The 19,331-nt window shown below is 50.5% G+C and overlaps 2 protein-coding genes across 18 annotated transcripts in view; both read left to right on the top strand.

Annotated features, from left to right (window-relative positions):
• ptprfa (protein tyrosine phosphatase receptor type Fa) overlaps positions 1–4,866 on the top strand; it is a 43,854-nt gene extending 38,988 nt beyond the window's left edge. For 8 of the 12 annotated variants that reach the window (XM_061824660.1, XM_061824661.1, XM_061824668.1 and 5 more), the window contains 6 exons: positions 268–553; positions 1,796–1,974; positions 2,050–2,176; positions 2,660–3,027; positions 3,418–3,553; positions 4,047–4,866. In XM_061824660.1, coding sequence (XP_061680644.1) covers positions 268–553; positions 1,796–1,974; positions 2,050–2,176; positions 2,660–3,027; positions 3,418–3,553; positions 4,047–4,115 — 1,165 coding nt within the window. In that variant the 3' untranslated portion in view covers positions 4,116–4,866. The remainder of the gene's footprint in view (positions 1–267; positions 554–1,795; positions 1,975–2,049; positions 2,177–2,659; positions 3,028–3,417; positions 3,554–4,046) is intronic. The other 4 variants (XM_061824670.1, XM_061824669.1, XM_061824666.1 and 1 more) reach the window with 1 other exon arrangement.
• An 806-nt stretch (positions 4,867–5,672) lies between these two features.
• kdm4aa (lysine (K)-specific demethylase 4A, genome duplicate a) lies at positions 5,673–19,225 on the top strand. Of its 6 annotated transcripts, none has more exons than XM_061824091.1 (21): positions 5,673–5,797; positions 6,915–7,082; positions 7,146–7,321; positions 7,528–7,642; positions 7,709–7,902; positions 8,287–8,336; positions 8,419–8,522; positions 8,620–8,757; positions 9,540–9,715; positions 9,778–9,926; positions 10,527–10,900; positions 10,958–11,051; positions 11,124–11,308; positions 12,321–12,692; positions 13,452–13,507; positions 13,582–13,690; positions 14,524–14,712; positions 16,541–16,714; positions 16,806–16,925; positions 17,499–17,591; positions 17,949–19,225. In XM_061824091.1, exons 2-21 carry the CDS (start codon positions 6,942–6,944, stop codon positions 18,087–18,089), a joined length of 3,150 nt encoding a protein of 1,049 aa, XP_061680075.1. In that variant the 5' UTR covers positions 5,673–5,797; positions 6,915–6,941; the 3' UTR covers positions 18,090–19,225. The 6 variants fall into 6 exon arrangements, with proteins under 6 accessions (XP_061680075.1, XP_061680074.1, XP_061680077.1 ...); XM_061824090.1 differs by having other exon boundaries at positions 10,955–11,051; XM_061824093.1 differs by having other exon boundaries at positions 10,527–11,051; positions 12,321–12,525; positions 12,616–12,692; positions 16,544–16,714.
• Positions 19,226–19,331: the final 106 nt, after the last annotated feature.

Below are 19,331 nucleotides of genomic sequence, written 5' to 3'. Positions count from 1 at the left end.
ATCATTTGCGTCGGAAAGATATCACAATTATCTGTGGTTGTGTTGATTGAACTTTTATACAGCATTTGTAGTGTCACGACAGTACTCAGGTGTGAATACTCCCAGGGTCCAGAGTCTGAGTCAGAGTCTGCGAAAAGTGGTGTCAAAGATCCCAATAACATAGCGTAGCGTAGCACGCTAGCATCAGATTAGGGCGCGACGGCACATTTTGGCCTGTTGCCGTGGCATGCTAGCGTAGCATGACAGCGTGCGGCGACGTGTTTCCAGCGCCGGGGTGGGCCGCACGGGCTGCTTCATGGTGATCGACGCCATGCTGGAGCGCATGAAGCACGAGCATTCGGTGGACGTGTACGGACACGTCACCTGCATGAGGGCCCAGAGGAACTACATGGTCCAGACCGAGGACCAGTACGTGTTCATCCACGAGGCCCTGCTGGAGGCCGCCGTCTACGGGAACACCGAGGTGGCCGCCCGAAACCTCTACGCCCACGTGCACAAGCTCAGCCAAGTGCCGCCCGGGGAGAGCGTCACCGCAATGGAGCTGGAGTTTAAGGTCAAGACTGCCTCTGGTTGATTCCGCAAAAAATATTCGACATATATGTCAATGTGAGTGCGAATGGTTGTTTGTTTCTATGTGTCCTGCGATTGGCTGGCGACCACTTCGGGGTGTACCTCGCCTCTCGCCCAAGATAGAAGGGATAGGCTCTGGATTGATACTAAAACGTGGGTTAGTTGGGGTTAGGGTGAACCTTTTTGTTATTATTTCCATGTGCTTTGCGTATTCCCTTCACGTTACTGACTTCCAAGTTAACTGTACCGTTAGCCCCGGACGCCCAAGCTAGGCTAAAGGCCTCCGCCGCCGGCGAAGGCGGGCCACGAGCTCCGGAAGCGGCCGCGAGCGAGCTTCCAGGCGGCGGAGGCCGTTAGCCCCGGAAGCGGCCGCGAGCGAGCTTCCAGGTGGCGGAGGCCGTTAGCCCCGGACGCCCAAGCTAGGCTAAAGGCCTCCACCGCCGGCGAAGGCGGGCCACGAGCTCCGGAAGCGGCCACGAGCGAGCTTCCAGGCGGCGGAGGCCGTTAGCCCCGGAAGCGGCCGCGAGCGAGCTTCCAGGCGGCAGAGGCCGTTAGCCCCGGACGCCCAAGGTAGGCTAACGGCCTCCGCCACCGGCGAAGGCGGGCCACAAGCTCTGGCTAACGGCCTCCGCCGACATCGAAGCTAGGCTAACGGCCTCCGCCACCCACCACCGAAGCTCGGCGAAAGGCCTCGGCCACCTGAAAGCTCAGCTCGCGGCCCGCCGCTGAGCTCGCTTGTCACACCTTGCCTCATGCCCGTCTGAAGAACCATCCGGTGCCGCCAGCCCGGAGCTCTCGGGGGCCTTTGTTTACATGCACTTATGTCGCGCGTCGGCCTCCGAGCAGTCAGAGTCGGCGTCATTCCGCCCGAAGAACCATCCGCATATTTCAACAACAAAACAGTCACAGGTTCAAATCTGTATGAAAGTATTCCTCCGATCAACCGAAGCTGCGATTTCTTCATCATAAATGTGAGAAATCAGCGCTGGGCGTAAATGGTGTCCCATGTAATCCGGCGTTTGGGACGGCGCGGTACACGTCACGTACGCCCACGTAGATCGTGTGACTCGCAAAAATGGTAGCGCCCCTGAAAATTCATCATTGTCTTCTCAAAACCCGATTAAATGAGAGAGGATTTGACATCACGTTGTCAAAATAGGGTACGTTTGACATGACCTACTGACACACACCCCTTTAAGAATATTTCTCCATTCATCATTTGTAGAAGTTGGCCAACTGCAAAGCACAAAGCTCGCGTTTCATCAGCGCCAACCTGCCGTGCAACAAGTTCAAGAACCGGCTGGTGAACGTCATGCCTTTCGAGTCCGGCCGCGTCCGCCTGCAGCCCGTCCGAGGCGTGGAGGGCTCCGACTACATCAACGCCAGCTTCGTCGACGGCTACAGGCCCGACCGCCCGTCGGCTAGTTCCGCGGCGCCGCTCGCCGGCGCTCCGATCTAACTTTGTGTTCGCTCCGGCAGGCTGCAGAGAGCCTACGTGGCCACCCAGGGCCCCTTGGCCGAAACCGCCGAGGACTTCTGGAGGATGCTGTGGGAGCACAACTCCACCATCATCGTCATGCTCACCAAACTGCGCGAGATGGGACGGGTAAAACGCCGACGACGGGTGTGGGCGGGACTGGCGGAACGTTTCTGTTCCGCTGGGGACAATCCAAGTACAGTACTGCCAAGACTCCCCAAATCTCAATTTGGTGAAAGGTCGGTAGGTGGGCAGTACTGGACCCGCAAACCCGAGGGTGGCAATCAAATCCATCTCTGTACCATTTTCCGTTCCGATGGGAACGATCCGCAGATCGTCGAAACGCTCCAATCCTGACTCGGTGCAAAGTACCGTTGGGAGAAGTCCACCCAACAAAATATGGAGATGGAAGTTAAATTCTTCTCTGTAGCAGCTTCTGCTCACGAGTTACGAACTGACAAAACTCGTGGCTCTCGTACTATCCTGGGGTCAGGGGTCGCCACGGCCAAAAGCGCAGATGACGTCTTTGTGTGGCCTTCCTTTCAAATGTTGTTTTCCACGACCCTTCCTGAACGCTGTTAGCGTCCGCCTCTAATTTGATCTCCTCTCCAGGAAAAGTGCCACCAGTACTGGCCCGCGGAGCGCTCAGCCCGCTACCAGTACTTTGTGGTGGACCCCATGGCCGAGTACAACATGCCGCAGTACATCCTGAGGGAATTCAAAGTGACTGACGCCAGGGTACGTGGCGACCGTCGCTCTTCCGTCTTCGCGCTAGCCGCGCCGTTAGCCACGGGTCGCGAGCGTTCGTCCGTCCTTGTCCGTCAGGACGGCCAGTCGAGAACCATCAGGCAGTTCCAGTTCAGCGACTGGCCCGAGCAGGGAGTGCCCAAGAGCGGGGAAGGCTTCATAGACTTCATCGGACAAGTCCACAAAACCAAGGAGCAGTTCGGCCAGGACGGACCCATCACTGTGCACTGCAGGTGGGCCTGCCCCGCGGCGCTCCAGCCGCTACGCTAAACCTCGCTAACTTAGCTACGTACGTCGTCAGTCGCTTAGCTGGTTAGTCAGTTCGCTCACAATCTGCTTAGAACACAACATATTTTGTTTTATGTGCAAAATTGATAAATATTAGTTAGCTAGTCAGACATGTTTTTAGTCAGTCATTTGGTCAGTTAGCCGCTTGTGTAGTTTGTAAGTTAAACAGTTGGTTGGTTAACTAGCTACTGAATTAGGTCAGTCAGTCTCTTAGATTCTTGGGTAGTAAATCAGTTAAATAGTCAGTCCGTTCATCGGTTAGCGCGTGATATAGTGAGTCACTTGGAAAGTTAGTCAGTCGGTCGTTGTCCTGATCCCGTGTACGCGCCCACCAGCGCCGGCGTCGGGCGCAGCGGCGTCTTCATCACGCTGAGCATCGTCCTGGAGAGGATGAGGTACGAAGGCGCGGTCGACATCTTCCACACGGTCAAGACCCTCAGGACCCAGCGGCCCGCCATGGTGCAGACCGAGGTGACCGTCGCTTTCTTCTTCCCGCTCGCTGGATTCTTTAGTTTGACAATAAGCAGCTTGAAAACAATACCCACACCCCAATCATTGTATCTGGATTTTTTTATCTTTTGACTTGGAACGCAATAACAGTACAAAAAAAAAATCCAGACTCACTGAAGCGTTTCCCATACAACGCACAGGTCTCAAACTCAAGGACCTAGGGCCACATGTGGGCCACCGCATCATTCTGTGCGGTCTGCAAAAGAAAATAATTTGTCAATTTACATCGTTTTTCGTTAACTCTACAGACTTTTTTTTTCGTTACCAAGCCCCTTTTATAGTAACCTGAACAATATTTGAATAAATTATTATTTCAAAGCCAGTTATCCATTATTATTGTAACGCGCTCAAACTTTTATATGGTTTTACATAGAGGGGAAACCGTAGCTAAGAATGTGGCCCACTGTCAAAATGTAGAGGATCAGGCAGGAGTGATTGGGTTCTTTGCCTCCAGGACCAGTACCAGCTGTGCTACCGGGCCGCTCTGGAGTACCTGGGAAGCTTTGACCACTACGCGACATAACGGCAACCCCGAAGACCAACCTCGTGCCAACCGGGGGGGTTGCCTGACCGACTCCCGACTCGCGCCAAACTATCGGCGACCCCTCCCGGAACACCCCCCCCCAAAAAAAAACACCCGTGGCTCCTTCGTTGATCTTGTACAAATGATTTTCTAGCAATATCTATTCATCTTTTCATTTTCAATAAGCACTGCTGAGGACAGGATGTTTTTTTTCCCGACATGCTCCCGCATATTATGACGATGACTTTTATTAGTAATATTCACCTGCTGCTACTTTGCTTTTCCACCACAGACATGATACTCCAATGTTATTATTATTGTGATTTTTTTAGGGTTAGGGGGGGAGGTCTGAACGTTTTTGACGACGTTTATTTTTGGGGTGTCCTCACTCCCTCACAATGGACCAAATATGAGCTTTACGGCTCTGAAAAGCTCAACAGGAAGTGGAGTCACTCGGAAGTCTGCGTACACTTCCTGTTTGTTATACCTGCACTGTGGTCAAGTGTAGCTTGTGATTCAGTATTGGGATTTTCCAAATCATAGTTTAGTTATTTTTTTTTTTTTTGGGGGGGGGGATATGACGGCGCTTCAGTCATCTGTGGATGAGGGGAGATGCATTATGGTCAGTCAAAAAAAAAAGATATATTTTATGTTGTCTCTTGCATATTGTGATCTCTTCTCTATTTTGAAATAAAAAAAGATGGAACATTCCATTGCACTTGGATTTCAATTTTTTTTTGTTGTCATTGCCAAAATCCACTCTACATTGCGCAATGCACTGCGCATACCGTGTATCCATCCATCATCTGAGCCGCTTATCCTCACAAGGGCCACGGCTTGTATCCCGGCTTTGTTCGGCCGGGAAGGCGGGCTGCACCCTGAACCGGTCGCCGGGCACAGAGAAACAAAACAAACATTCACACACCTCCGGGCAGTTGCGGCGGTCGCCAACTTTTGTGAGGGTCACTTGGTGAGCACTGATCGTATGAAGGGCTACGTGACCTGTTTGCGGCAAACTTCCAAAATAACAGAACTCCCATTACTTTACACACATAACTATACATTATATTTTAAATGTCATTAATGTAAGCAGGTCAGATTCAAAATTTCAACCACAATTAATAATCATAGTAATTACAATTTGTGACATGCCTCGCGGGCACTTTAAGTGGTCCTCGCGGGCTACCATGCGCCCGCGGGCACGGCGTTGGTGACCCCTGGTTAGACTCTTCAATTAATGCGTGTTTTGGGGATATGGGAGGAAACGGGAGGGCCGCTCAGGGACGGGGGGAGAACACGCAAACTGTGTCGGGATTTGAACCTCCGTCCTCGGAACTTTTGAGGCAGACGCTTGAACAAGTGTACCCATCATACAATATTTCTCACAGCCTGCACAGAATGGTGACTTTCAAAATGGTAAACATTCACCCATATAAAACCAAGGTGACATACTGTACAACTGTTGCTAAATTTTATTTTATTTTATTTTTTTCATTTTTTTTTTATGAGCCGCACGCCCCGCCCCCTGACCCCATGTAAACAAAGGCGAAGTGCGCATGCGCGAGTCACCGCCGTTATGGACGACTGTCTTCTTTTCTCTGCGGACTTCACGTTTCTTCGTCGTTTTCTCCGCTAACTCGCGGCTCGCGAGGCCGAACGACGGCGTCCGGATTGCTTCGCACGTAAGCGGATTTTGGATCGTTCGCGTTGAGTTTGCACGCGGAAAAGTGGGAGCAAAAGCTAGTTTAGTGGCGGAGTCGAAGGGCGAGCAACAAGCTGTGTTTGCTAGTTGTGCTAACGTGCTAGGCGAGGGCAGCTGTCAGTTTTCAGCGCGCTCACGTTGCATCTCATCTCCTTCAAACGTTCAGCTCTTCACACGCGGACGCGGGTTTACTGCACATTTTCTATTCCTGAAAGTGTTCTTCCATTTCTTGACTTCAGAGTTGACTTTATCCACAGAAGGCGGAGCGGGCTGTCTAAAATGTTAGCATGTTTAGCTAGTAAATATTTTTCCGACGAGCTTCGCTGTCATTGGTCACGGCCGGTGGCGGACACGCCCCTTAGCCAATCCTCGCTTCTGCGCGTGTTTAATTGGCCGGCTCGAGTAGGCTGGCTCGTTTGCGATTGGACGGTTGGGTAGCGTTTAAACAGCGCATGAGGGACTCGACTTGAAAGTTTGTTGTGCTCTTTATTAGTGGTCTCTTTAGTCTTTTGGAGTTTTTCCGTTGCCGAATTAACTTTCTAAGAGCTTCTTTCCGTGATACCCATCAAAATATTGGGGGGGGGGGGTAAAGCAAAAGAATTGCAACGACACTACCTGTCAACTCGTCCGGTTAAGCCGAAATTCGCACGGATTTTGTGGTGAATTTTACGTACGCGGCCGTATATCACAAATCAAACGGACACATGAATACGATTCTGAACACAATAATGCCGCTAAATAGACTTTGATAATTGGACTTTAACTTCAGATATTATCAGTATGGAGATCTACAATAAAAAGTTTGGGATTATTTTTTGCTTTCTATAAGGATTTTACACAGGTTGGTGCTCCGAAAAATTGATGTAACAGATGAGGAATAAAAATTGAAAGGAGAATAATAGATGACATTTCTGAGCTGTTTACGAGAAATACTTTAGTAAGTTTCTTTCAGCTTGTCCCTTTCGGGGTCGCCACAGCGTGCCATCTCAGATGAACGCGCATATACGTTTGGCACAAAAAAAAAAAAAAAACACATTCGTATGATTGCTTATGTTTGGAAAAACACATAAGTGGGGGCCACCGTATTTCTTGTCTAGCTGCTTAGCAGAAAGAAGGCGTCCGTGATGAGCATCAATTCGGGCGCCCCGAGCACGGCGGGTCGCGGCATCATGACCTTCACGCCCTCGGCGGAGGACTTCCGAGACTTCCGTCGCTACGTGGCCTTCATGGAGTCTCGGGGAGCCCACCGGGCCGGAATGGCCAAGGTACGTCGGGTCGCTTTGCGAAACTCGCCGGCCGAACGTCCCGCTGACTCCTCCTCGGTGCAGGTGATCCCGCCCACAGGCTGGCGGCCGCGGAAGTCGTACGACGACACGGACGAGCTGGTCATTCCCGCCCCCATCCAGCAGGTGGTGACGGGCCAGTCGGGCCTCTTCACGCAGTACAACATCCAGAAGAAGCCCATGACCGTGCGAGAGTTCCGCAAGACCTCCAACACGGACAAGTAACTTTCACGTCCAACGAGCTAGAGCAGCAGAAACCTTTACCGTGGGAATATTATCAGCAGCAATAATTACCTACGTGTTGCAAAATAACACCTGCGTATTAGTGAATATGGACTAAAGCAATATTTGAAATGAATCTATGTAAAGAAAGAACGTCATCAAAAAGGTTTTCTTGTAGTTGTACCTTTCACTCCACGTTTTCCAGGTTCTGCCATCCGCGCTCCGTGGACTTCGACGAGCTGGAGCGGAAGTTCTGGAAAAACCTGACGTTCAACCCTCCGCTGTACGGCGCCGACGTCAGCGGGAGCCTGTACGACCCGGTGAGTAGTCGGGTCCCGGACCGGGGCGCGGGTCACGGTCTCGTTCGCCCATTTGTCCGTCGACAGGACGTCACCGAGTGGAACATCGGCCGCCTGGAGACCATCTTGGACACGGTGGAGAACGAGAGCGGCGTGAAGATTAAAGGGGTCAACACGCCTTACCTTTACTTTGGCATGTGGAAGGCGGCATTTGCCTGGCACACAGAGGACATGGACCTCTACAGCATCAATTACTTGCACTTTGGAGAGCCCAAGTCCTGGTACGTGGCCAAAAGTCTTGGGAAAGCTCGGCCGCCGAAGGAAAAACTTAAAAAAAAAAAAAACCTCTCAACTTCCTTGTGTCTTTTCGGAAGTTGAGACTTTTTTTTTTTTTTTTTTTTTTCCGTTTTGGGTTCCACTTTGCAAGTGTGGCTTTCAATCGTAGAGTGGAGGAATTTTGGAAAATGGAGTCCTTCAAATCACTTGGACATAGTTTCATGAAATTTGGTACGCCCGATTCTCATGAGCAAAATAAAACACGAGAAAGCTTCCATTTTGGTGTAAATTTGACATTTTATGATCCCATCGGACACGTTTCCAGCGGTCCTTCGCTGACTATGTTTAACGAGGAGGTCTAACCCATCTGTTGGTTACGTGCTGCCCAGGTACGCCGTCCCGCCCGAACACGGCAGGCGATTGGAGCGTCTCGCCAAGGGTATCCATCCGTACCTTCTCATCATCTCGCTCAAGTTGTGCGGCGAAAGGGGAAGTCGTCACGGTGACGTGTTTGTGCGTAGGTTTCTTTCCCGGCAACGCTCAGAGCTGCGAGGCCTTCCTGCGCCACAAGATGACCTTGATCTCGCCGTCCATCCTCAAGAAGTACGGAATTCCCTTTGAAAAGGTGACGTCTTCTTTGGATTCTGACTTGGAACCCATCGACGGAGAGTTCGCTCTCTTGTTCAGCTCGTGTTTAACCACACTGGGTGCAAATGGCGCAGGTGACGCAGGAAGCGGGCCAGTTCGTCGTCACCTTCCCGTACAGCTACCACGCCGGATTCAACCACGGCTTCAACTGCGCCGAGTCCACCAATTTCGCCACGCAGCGCTGGATCGACTACGGCAAACGGGCCACGCTGGTATGTCGGCTTTCGCACGGTGTCAGGCGTCCGTCGTCGCACCCGTTTTGCTTCCAAAGTCGGAATAGTAGCGGGATAGACCTCGGAGGCGAGAGTCTGGTGGCGCGCGGTCTGGCTGAAGGGCGGGGGACGGTGGCCCGGTGACCCGCATCCAGGCCAGGGAAACCACGATCCATTTATGTTTTTCATCATAGGAGTCTTATGGAGGCCCTGTAGCTCAGTGGTTAGAGCACTGGTTTGGTAGACCAGGGGTTGTGGGTTCGTATCCCACTGGGGCCTCCACTCCCTGAGAAGGGTTGCGTCAGGAAGGGCATCCGGCGTAAAAATTGTGCCAAACATGTCTATGCGTTCATCTGAGATGACACGCTGTGGCGACCCCGAAAGGGACAAGCTGAAAGAAACTTACTTATCATAGGAGTCTTATAGCTCGAACGTCTTTGTCGAGCGGGACCCGAGGAGGGGCGTGAATCTTTGGGACACCACAGCGATAAGGTGCCGGCTCAAAGAGGGGATTTTTTTTTTTGTTTGGTTTGTTTTTATGAAATTGTTCAAAAGAACGTCAGCACTCGTGAGACCCTTGTGAGGATAAGCAGCTCATGGGTGAATCGTTTTTCAAATTGCTGAATGTTAAAATGTCGCAAAGTGCGATTTTTGTTCCTCGCGTCGATCCAATCAATCCGCAATCAATTTAAGATTTGAAACACTCTGGCGCTGACTTTTAAGTGTTCCACTCGTCTTCCCGTCACGTTTTTGCGTGTCTTGGCTGCGCTGGCACCGGTCAGTGTTCGTGCCGCCAGGACATGGTGAAGATCTCCATGGACGTGTTCGTGCGGAAGTACCAGCCGGAGCGCTACAAGCTGTGGAAGGCCGGCAAGGACAACGCGCCCGTCGACCACTCCAAGGCCACGCCGGAAGCCGCCCTCTTCCGGGAGGAGAGCGACCGGCCCGCCGCCGGCAGGTAAGCGAGTCGGCGGACGGGTCGAGCGCGGCCGCGCGTTGACCGACGTCTCCGCGCTTCAGCCCGGAAGCCCAGACGGCCGCCAAGCGACCGCTCGACGCCGCCGAGGCCGAGTTGGCCGAAGAGGACGACGACGAGGAGGAGGAGGAGGAGGAGGAGCCCAAGAAGGCCAAGATGGAGTCTCCCGCCAAAGAGGAGCCAGACGTGCAGGGTATAACGACCACGAGGCTTCTTTTAAGATCAGTCTTGTAAAATGACATTTACAAAATGTATTACAATTTAGGGAAAATTTAATACATTGATTCATAGTTTCATTTTTTTAAAATGTAATTTTTTTTTGTTTTATTTAAAAACACAAGTTCTTCAAATTTGCAATTTTTGAAAAAGTATTTTGTTTTTTTAATCATTTCTCAATTACAATTCTTTCATATAAAATCATTTTCAATGAATTAAATAAATGACTAGATTTTGAAAAGAAATCATTTAACCTAAATTGAAGACATTAAAAACAGTAACACAAAAGCATTTTCATCAGTAAAGTGTTGCAAAAATGTAATTTTCAAATTACATTTAATTTAAAAAATATTGTTAAAAATGCAAAATTGCTGTGTTTTCCAATAATTTAAAAAATGCAATGCAATCTTTTTTTTTTTTGGCGGGGGGGGGGGGGCGGCATTTACCTTTTGAGGTTTAATTACATGTTTAACACAGCAGTAACACACTTGCACTTTCATGATTGAATATTAGTTTTGGAATAGTTTTGTCAAAAGCCAAAGAAGTTTTTTAGTTTTGCATTTTATTTCTTCTGCAGTTAAATTGGAGAGCGAGCCTGAAGAAGAAAAAAACCACCGCGAGGAAGAAAAGCCTAACAGACGAGAAGACATCTCAAAAGAGGAGGAGGCAGAACCCCCCACGAGCCGCACGGCCGACACCGCCGAAGTCCAGGCGGCGGCGCCGTGCCCGGGGGACGCGGGCGGCAAGGTTCCCCATCCGGGCGGCGACACGGAGGAGCCGAAGCCGGACGGCGCGTCGCCCCAAAAGGTCTTCCGGAGGACGCTGAGCCCCGCCGACGTCTTGCACGTGCACAGTTACGCCAAAGGAGACTACGCCGAGGAAGAGGCCACACCCACAGACCAGCGCAAGGAGGAAGACGGCGGCCGGGACGACGACGCGCACGGCGGCAAAGTGAGTCAGTCTCGAGCGCGCGTCCTGCTGGTTGACGGTACTGCTTGCGTCCAGCAGGGGCCAGAAGAGCCACGCGGAGGCCCCAAGCGGAGCGATCTGGGTCAGCTGCCGGGACACCACCCGCTCTTGAAGGACGTCCTCAGCGATGAAGGTGGGTCGGCGGGGTTACAAGTCGTGCGCGGGTCCCATTCCTCAAACGTCTCGGTGTGCGCGTGTGCGTCAGACGCTCCAGAGGAGGCGACCCCCGTGAAGGAGGCCGGCCTGGAGGGGGAAGGCTGGGCCAAGCCGCTGGCCCACCTTTGGCAGAACCGACCCCCCAACGTGAAGAGGGAGCGCGAGTACAACCGCAGGGCGGGCGCCAAGCCCCCCTACTGCTCCATATGCTCGCTCTTCGTCGCCTACCAGCAGGTACGCTTCGTCATCGTCCCACGCGGACGAGCCGGGCCTGGTCAAAACCGCGAAGAAAGTCCAAAGTCAAATTGCCAGATATTTTGGTGGAAAAGGAAAACAAACCAACCAACCAACAAAAAAAAAAAAACTTCATTTGCGGGGTTATTTACAAAGAAAAGCTTGCAGTATTTCCTTGAATACAAAAAAAAAATAAAATAAAAATCCCGCTAAAAATTGTGACTGATTCAAGTTTGTGTAAAAATGAAAAAATAATTTGTTCATAAAATAAGTCAGACTTGAAAAGCCACATTTTCCTCACAGTAATTTTTAAAATTGTTTTAGGTTAAAACAACTTCCGGATAAAAGGAAAAAAAATTTAATAAATTGGGATGTTCAAAAACATCACTAGTCAGATTTTTTTTTTTTTTTTAAGGTCAAAAACTGCTTCCGAGACAAGTTGGACCTTTTAAAAATCAAATAATAATTATTATCATTATTATTATTATTTTTTTTAAACACGCCGGACTTTGGTCTGGGCAGCGTGGGGTCGATTCCCGTTCTGTCAAAATGTTCACGGCGTCGTCCGCCTTTCGTCCAACGTTAGCTGGGATAGGCTCCGGCACTCCCGCGACCCTTGTGAGGATAAGCGCTTTTAAACAGCGAGGAGTTGAAATATGTGCTGTCTTTCAAGAATGATGAAAAATATTTTTAAAAAATTAGCACAAAAGACAAATGTGTTTGATATTTCAAGATAAAAATATTGATTGGAAAAAAAGACAACTTTGAATCTTATTAGAATAGTCAAATAGTGAGGAGTAAAATTTTTATTGTCAAGCTCAGGTTGGAGGGGATGACGCTAATATCTTCTTCATATTTTCTTTCTTCGTAATAAAAAAAAAAACAAAAGACAGGAATAAAATAGTATTTTTTTGAAGAGCCACAGGGGGGGGGGGGAAGAAATTGTTGTTTGGAGGCAAAAGTTTGTCATTTTTTTCCTTTGGGCACGGCTGTGACGTGGTCCCGTTTGCAGACGGGCGGCGGCGGCGGCGCCAGCGCTCCGGTCGTGGGGCCGGGCGGGCGCACGCGCTCCAAGCCGCTGATCCCGGAGACGTGCTTCGCCACCACCACCGAGGAAGACTCTGAGCGCCGGGAGGCGGCGGCGACGCCGCGCCTGGATGAGGACGGGACCAGCCTCCTGGTCAGCTGCTCGCAGTGCAGCGTCCGGGTCCACGCCAGTCAGCCGCCCCGCCTCCGCCGTACCGCCGCGTCGGCGTTCCCGGCCCGCCGCTCGCCCGCTCACCTCATGTTGGATTTGTCCCTTCCAGGCTGTTACGGCGTCGATCCCGCCAGCGTCAGGAAGGAGTGGAAGTGCGCTCGCTGCAAAGCCAACGCCGTGACGGAGGTGAGAGCGGCCGTTTTTTTTTTAAACATAAAGTGTCAATTTAGAATTTATCTTTGAGGTATTTATTTTCAAGGTAAAAGTTTTTATATCTAAAAAAAAAAAAAAATTTTTTTTTTTTTTTTTTTTTACAAGTTATAATAAAGTGGTATTTGGTGTAGATAAATTTTTTTTTTAGATTTTTTTGATGTGCTGATATTTCTCAACCAACAATTTTTTTTCTGAAAGGATGTTGTGTATTTTATAAGGAACAAACCAAAATAAAATGTATTTTGAAGATGAAAAATCCCATTATTGTATTTTTCAAGAAATGCAAACTCAAAATGGTAATTTTCCAAATTTATGCACAATTTTCTCAAGGTAAAAAGTCATTTGTATTTTGTAGGCAATTCAATTGCATGGTGTTTTTTATTTTTTTAATTAAAGACTTTCATAGTGTCAAGATCAAATTTGTCTCCGTATTAGTTTTTAATAAGAAAATGTGAAATTTCCAGTTTAATTTAGTTCGGCTTGCGTATCCTCTCACGTTTTCCACAAGTCAAATCGACAGAAATATTGTCCGCTCGCTTACTTTACTGTCACGTATGAAAAAAAATGTTTTGTTATCCCCATCTAAAGTGCCTGAAACCGCAAAAGACGCATTTGTGAGCACTAAAAAGTTTGAAGAATTTTGCCCTCCTCGTCACCACGACTTCACTTTTTTCCGTGAACGTTCCGGCCCGCCCGCCCGCTGGCTGAAATGCGCTCGTGTGGATCTTTCAGAACTGCTGCTTGTGCTGTCTGCGGGGGGGCGCCTTGCAGAAGGCCAACAACAACAAGTAAGTTGCGCCCGCCGAGGTGGGGCGCCGCACGCGGCCTGACTGACTCGCGCGCGGCGCCCCGGCTGCGGCAGGTGGGTCCACGTGCTGTGCGCCGTGGCCGTGCTGGAGGCTCGCTTTGTCAACGTGGCGGAGAGGCGACCCGTGGATCTGAGCGGCATCCCGTTGCAGAGATTCAAACTGGTGAGCTCGGGCGGTTGAGGGGGGGGGGGGGGGGGGCGCAGGAATGCGCTAATTCCGCATCTCGATGAGAGGCGAGGAGGTCGCCCCGAAAGTGAAATCCGACGGCCAAAAGGTACCAAAGTACGTGAAGCTCCTCAACGCACTTTGACGACAAAAGATCGTTGAAGGCGGAGCTTCCCTCACTAACGACTTAAACAATTATACACTCGTTGAATAATTGTCAACTTGATGTTTATTATCCATCCGTCCATTTTCTCCGCCGCTTATCCTCACGAGGGTAACGGGGAGCGCCGGAGCCCATCCCAGCTGTCAACGGGCCCTGAACTGGCACAAACGACCAGTCGCACTCGTCGAGTGTCCCGGAGAAAAGCCACGTAGCCACGGGGAGAATATGCAAAATCCACAGAGGTGGGAGCCGGGATCGAACCCGGGTCCTCAGAACTGTGAGGCCGGCGCTTTACCATCCGCCTGATGTTTATTATAAACATGTAAAAGAATTTTCAAATATCGTTATTTAAAGTGTATATAAATTTTTTGGGGGGGGACACCCCGTAGTTCCGGGGAAAAAAGTTACAAGATAAGAATAAAGTAGGATTGTTTTTTTGTTTTTCTTTTCCCCACACATTCACTGGAGGCCAAGTAATACATTTTCATGTAATAGTTACGTTTTTTTGAAAATAGTCATGTAATATTACGAGGAAAGCGAGTGACGTCAGGAACTGGAGTCACGTTTGTGTGTGTGAGCGTCCAGTTGTGAGTTGTGGCCCACAGCAGCAGCAGCTCCTCTTTCCCGCGATGGCTGAAATGATATGAAATAAAAAATGTATTTGCAGAAGTGCTACTACTGCAAGAAGCGGATGAAGAAGGCGTCGGGCTGCTGCGTGCAGTGCTCGCACGGGCGCTGCCCCACCGCCTACCACCCGACGTGCGCGCAGGCCGCCGGCGTCCTCATGCAGCCCGACGAGTGGCCCTTCGTGGTGCACGTCACGTGCTGCCGACACAAAGGACCCGCCCACGTCCAGGTGACCTCGCGAAGACGAAATCCGACGCGTTAGGATCAAAGGACCGTCATTTCCGGCCTAGAAGTGGCGATTTTTTTTTTTCACCTGCCGTTCATGCGGCGATAAGGCTCGTTTGTGCATTTTTTTCTAACGGCCGCAAGGGGGCACTCGAGAGGAAAAGGGATGAGGGAGACCGCTGGAATATATGCGCCGAGGAAGTGACTTTTACCGGTGTTACTGCCGTGTCTCAGTGTTTGTTTTTTTTTTTCAACCGGCCCTGTTAGCATGGTGCTAGCGCGGCACTAGCGTGTTACTGCAGTGTCTCAATGATTTTTACTGGTATGTTTTTTTTTTTAACCCACCCTGTTAGCATGGCGCTAGCATAGCGCGGCACTAGTGCGTTACTGCCGCGTCTGGGCGATTTTTACTGGTATGTTTTTTTTTTTTTTTCTTAACCGGCCCTGTTTGCATGGTGCTAGCGTTAGCACGGCACTTGCGTGTTACTGCGTGTCTTAATGATTTTTACTGGTATGTTTTTTTTTTTTAACCCACCCTGTTAGCATGGCGCTAGCAATAGCGCGGCACTAGTGCGTTACTGCCGCGTCTGGGCGATTTTTACTGGTATGTTTTTTTTTTTTTTCTTAACCGGCCCTGTTTGCATGGTGCTAGCGTTAGCACGGCACTTGCGTGTTACTGCCGTGTCTTAATGATTTTTACTGGTATGTTTTTTTTTAACCCGCCCTGTTAGCGCAGCGATAGCGCGGCACTAGCGTGTTACTGCCGCGTATCAATGATTTTTACGAGTATGTTTTTTTTAACCGGCCCTGTTAGCATGGCGCAAGCGATAGCGCGGCACTAGCGCGTTACTGCCGCGTCTCAGTGATTTTTACTGGTATGTTTTTTTTTTTTTTTCAACCGGCCCTGTTAGCATGGCGAAGCGATAGCGCGGCACTAGTGCGTTTACTGCGCGTCTCGGCGATTTTTACTGGTATGTTTTTTTTTTTTTTTTCTAACCGGCCTGTTTGCATGGTGCTAGCGTTATGCACGGCACTTGCGTGTTACTGCCGTGTCTTAATGATTTTTACTGGTAATTTTTTTTAACCCGCCCTGTTAGCGCAGCGATAGCGCGGCACTAGCGTGTTACTGCCGCGTATCAATGATTTTTACGAGTATGTTTTTTTTAACCGGCCCTGTTAGCATGGCGCAAGCGATAGCGCGGCACTAGCGCGTTACTGCCGCGTCTCAGTGATTTTTACTGGTATGTTTTTTTTTTTTTTTTTATTTTTAACCAGCCAGTTAGCATGGCGTTAGCGCGGCGCTAGCACGTGGGGCTTTTCCACAGCTGCGGCGTATGTACGTACCAAATGGTATTTCCTTTACAAATGTACTGGGCGAGGCTTATAATCAGGTGCGCTCCGTCGGCCGGGAATTACGGTAGTACTGCCTTCACAATTGCGAGGAACGCGGTTCAAATCCTGGCCGTTTGTATGTTGTCTGAGTGGGCACTCGGGTTTCAAACAATTGTGTTTTCGAAGTACCGTAAGACGCCAAAGTCGGACGCTGCTGCGCCGTATATGTGGATCGCTATTGAGCCTTGAGTGCGGCGCCATCTAATGGATGGATGACGTAACCCCAACCTCTACTGTAGCCTGTATTTTATGCGCCTTATACATGACAAAAAGTTTTACGATAGGTCATTCAGTGAAGGTGCGCGAAAAATACGGAATTCATTTCCGCGACGATTTATTTGCGCCAAATTAGCCGGCGTACCGTCAAATCAAAGTTTTGTTACTGTCAGACAGTGGAAAGTCTCGTTTTGAAGGAAAGGTAAACAAAGTTGTGCCGGCAGCAGCGCAACAAGGCGGCCATGCAGGAGCTGACGCCGGGCCAGAAGGTGATCTGCAAGCACAAGAACGGGCGCTACTACCAGTGCGACGTGGTGCAGCTCTCCAAGGAAACCTTCTACGAGGTCAACTTCGACGACGGCTCCTTCAGCGACAACCTCTTCCCCGAGGACATCGTGGTGGGTCCTCCTTTCCCCGGGGGTGGGGGGGGGGGCGTTAACGGGGATCCGTCCAACCGTCTCGGTCCGCCTGTGCCGTCTGACCCGCCAGAGCCGAGACTGCGCCCGGCTGGGCCCGCCCCCGCGAGGCGAAGCGGTGCAGGTGCGCTGGACGGACGGCCTGGTGTACGGCGCCAAGTTTGAGGGCTCCCGCGTGGTCCAAATGTACCTGGTAGGAACGCGCTCGCCTTCGGATTCCTTCTCCATTGCCCCGACGCGCTTTTTCCCCCCGTCACCACGCAAATCATCGAAATCGAGACTCGGCCGAGATTCCGTTCTGGCCTGGCAAAAAGTAGGTCAAGAAAATAGCACCGTACAATGTTGGGCTTTTATGAAAACACGAATAAAAAAATACATTTCCAACAAAGTCAACCCGAAGACGTCAAAGGCAAAATTTGAAGGAAGCGAGCAAGAAAGACAGACGACGTCGTTTTAGCTTGCGGGCGTGTCTGTCGCTCAATGCTTCGGGAACTCTCGCCGTTGCGCGCGCACGTCTTTCAGAGAAAAATTATTATTATTATTATTATTATTATTACTAGTAGTAGGTTTTTTTTTTTTGGTCGCTCAACTAAGCTTTTTGCTTTGCCTGGCGAGTAAAATTTCAAGCGAGACAAAGGCCAAAAGACTTGACGACACGCAGCCAGGTAGCCGTGAAAAAAAAAAACCTTTCCTTTGTTGTTCATATGAGCCAACGGAACGCGTCCCTCGTTCGTAAACCCGCCGCCGTCGTCGTCCGTGCGTGCAGGTCGAGTTTGAGGACGGCTCGCAGCTGACGAGCAAGCGAGACGACGTCTACTCGCTGGACGAGGAGCTGCCCAAGAGGGTCAAGTCCAGACTGGTGAGTCGGGAGCTGACAAACCTTCCCAATTGGGTTTGGTAGCCGGCGACCCCTTGTGAGGATAAGCGGCTGAGGAAACGGATGGATTCGGTAACGGCCTGCTGCACGCTGACCCGAAGTGGACGCAAAAGGCACCGAATTGCATACGCAAAGCCACGTGGCCGAAAATTGCAATTCTCAACCGCTTATCCTCACAAGGGTCGCGGGAGTGACGGTTGCCAGCCAGTCGCGATCGTTTGTCTCCGACGGTGAAGCAACACCCAAAGTCAGACGTTTCAAGCCTTGATTTGTCTCGCGTCCGTGAAAAGCGTTTTCAAGGAAGTAAGCAAATATTACCGTACTTGACGTTGTGCGCAGTCGAAGGCCTCGGACATGCGCTTCGACGGCATCTTCGAGGGCAAGGAGATCATCCGCGAGTCCAAGAGGCAACGCGTCATCAACTCGCGTTACCGCGGCGACTACATCGAACCCGTCATCTACAGAGCCATCATGGAGTAGGGGGGGGGGGGCCGGAAGGACCACTCTGGACTTTCTCTTTTGGATTCTTGTCCTTGTTTTCAAGGGACTCTTTCTATTCTTCCCAAACGGAGGAGGAGGAGGGAAGGGCGGCGGGCGGCGAAGCGTCTCATTGCAACCGGGACCGAAGGCGCAACAAATGGAACGCGCCTCGGCCGTACGGCTGGTTTCTTTCTCGAAGGTGCGCTCCGTTTGCTGACCCAAATGTCCAGGAATGACATTCAAATAGTTCCGCAATCTGTTCCAACCCCCCCAACAATGCCACCAGTATTTTTTCGTCGTTTTATCCGACGACCGCGAGCTCTCGAGCAGGGGCGTCAAACTTTAAATTTCTTAAATTAAATTAAACAAAGCCGCGGGCCGAGGTTGAACAAATGGAATACTTGCAATACCGGCGGGCCAGCTCTAATATTAATTTGAAATTGCCTCAGGAGGCAAATGTAATTACACCGTGGGCCTTATTTGGCCCACGGGCCAGAGCTTGACAACCACGCTTTAGAGCGTATTCTTCATCCGTCGGCGTGAACAGTCCGTCCGTCCGTCCATCCGGGTTCACCTCAAATCTTTCCCTTCCCCTCAATCTCAAATGGAAAGCGAGGCAGCGCTGCCACCTACAGGGAGGCGCCCGACATTACAGCGCTTCACAAGCCTGAATGTCACAGACGAGCTGGGCCGCCGGTTGCAAATTGTACGAGACGAGCACGCGGCGCTGACAATAAACGTTTGGATTGCGGCGGACTAAAAACAAAAGTCCAGGATGGAAAAGTAGCACCGATTTGGCCCAAAGTCACAAACAAACACGCCGTGGTACGTTTTGTGCCTCGAAGTGGCGCAACCGAGAGAGCGCCTCGTAGCGCTCGCTCGCTCCTGCACGCACGCCAGCTCCGACTGGCCTTCGTTACGGCTTACGTAACCAGCGAGAGATCGGCGTCCAATCACTCGCACCTTTCGCTTTTTCACAGCCTAACTCAGGGCTCATTTACTGCAAAAAATTCAACCATAATAATAATAATAATGAAACTTGGGGTACTCAAAAGTCTATTTACCGATGTCTCGTCACCTTTGATTTTTTTTTTTTTGCCCGTGACCAACCAAATGTGCGCAGCGTTTTTCCGGATGTCTGGCCCGGATGTGAACGATTTTTTTCCCACATCGCGTCTGACTGCATTTTTTTTTTTTTTTGCATTTTTGAGTTGCGCACAAAACCCGCAAATGAGCACCACC

This window comes from Syngnathoides biaculeatus, chromosome 7 (genome assembly GCF_019802595.1).
Source record: "Syngnathoides biaculeatus isolate LvHL_M chromosome 7, ASM1980259v1, whole genome shotgun sequence".
NCBI lineage: Eukaryota > Metazoa > Chordata > Actinopteri > Syngnathiformes > Syngnathidae > Syngnathoides > Syngnathoides biaculeatus.
Note: the sequence above shows the minus strand (reverse complement) of the source record. Positions and strands in the feature narration are given on the sequence as shown.

Coding starts and splice junctions, on each gene's coding strand:
- kdm4aa (XM_061824088.1), top strand. CDS start 6,942: ATGAGCATCAATTCGGGCGCCCCGAGCACGGCGGGTCGCGGCATCATG. Junction 16,715..16,805: donor TCTTCCCCGAGGACATCGTG/GTGGGTCCTCCT, acceptor CTGACCCGCCAG/AGCCGAGACTGCGCCCGGCT. Junction 17,592..17,948: donor AGAGGGTCAAGTCCAGACTG/GTGAGTCGGGAG, acceptor CGTTGTGCGCAG/TCGAAGGCCTCGGACATGCG.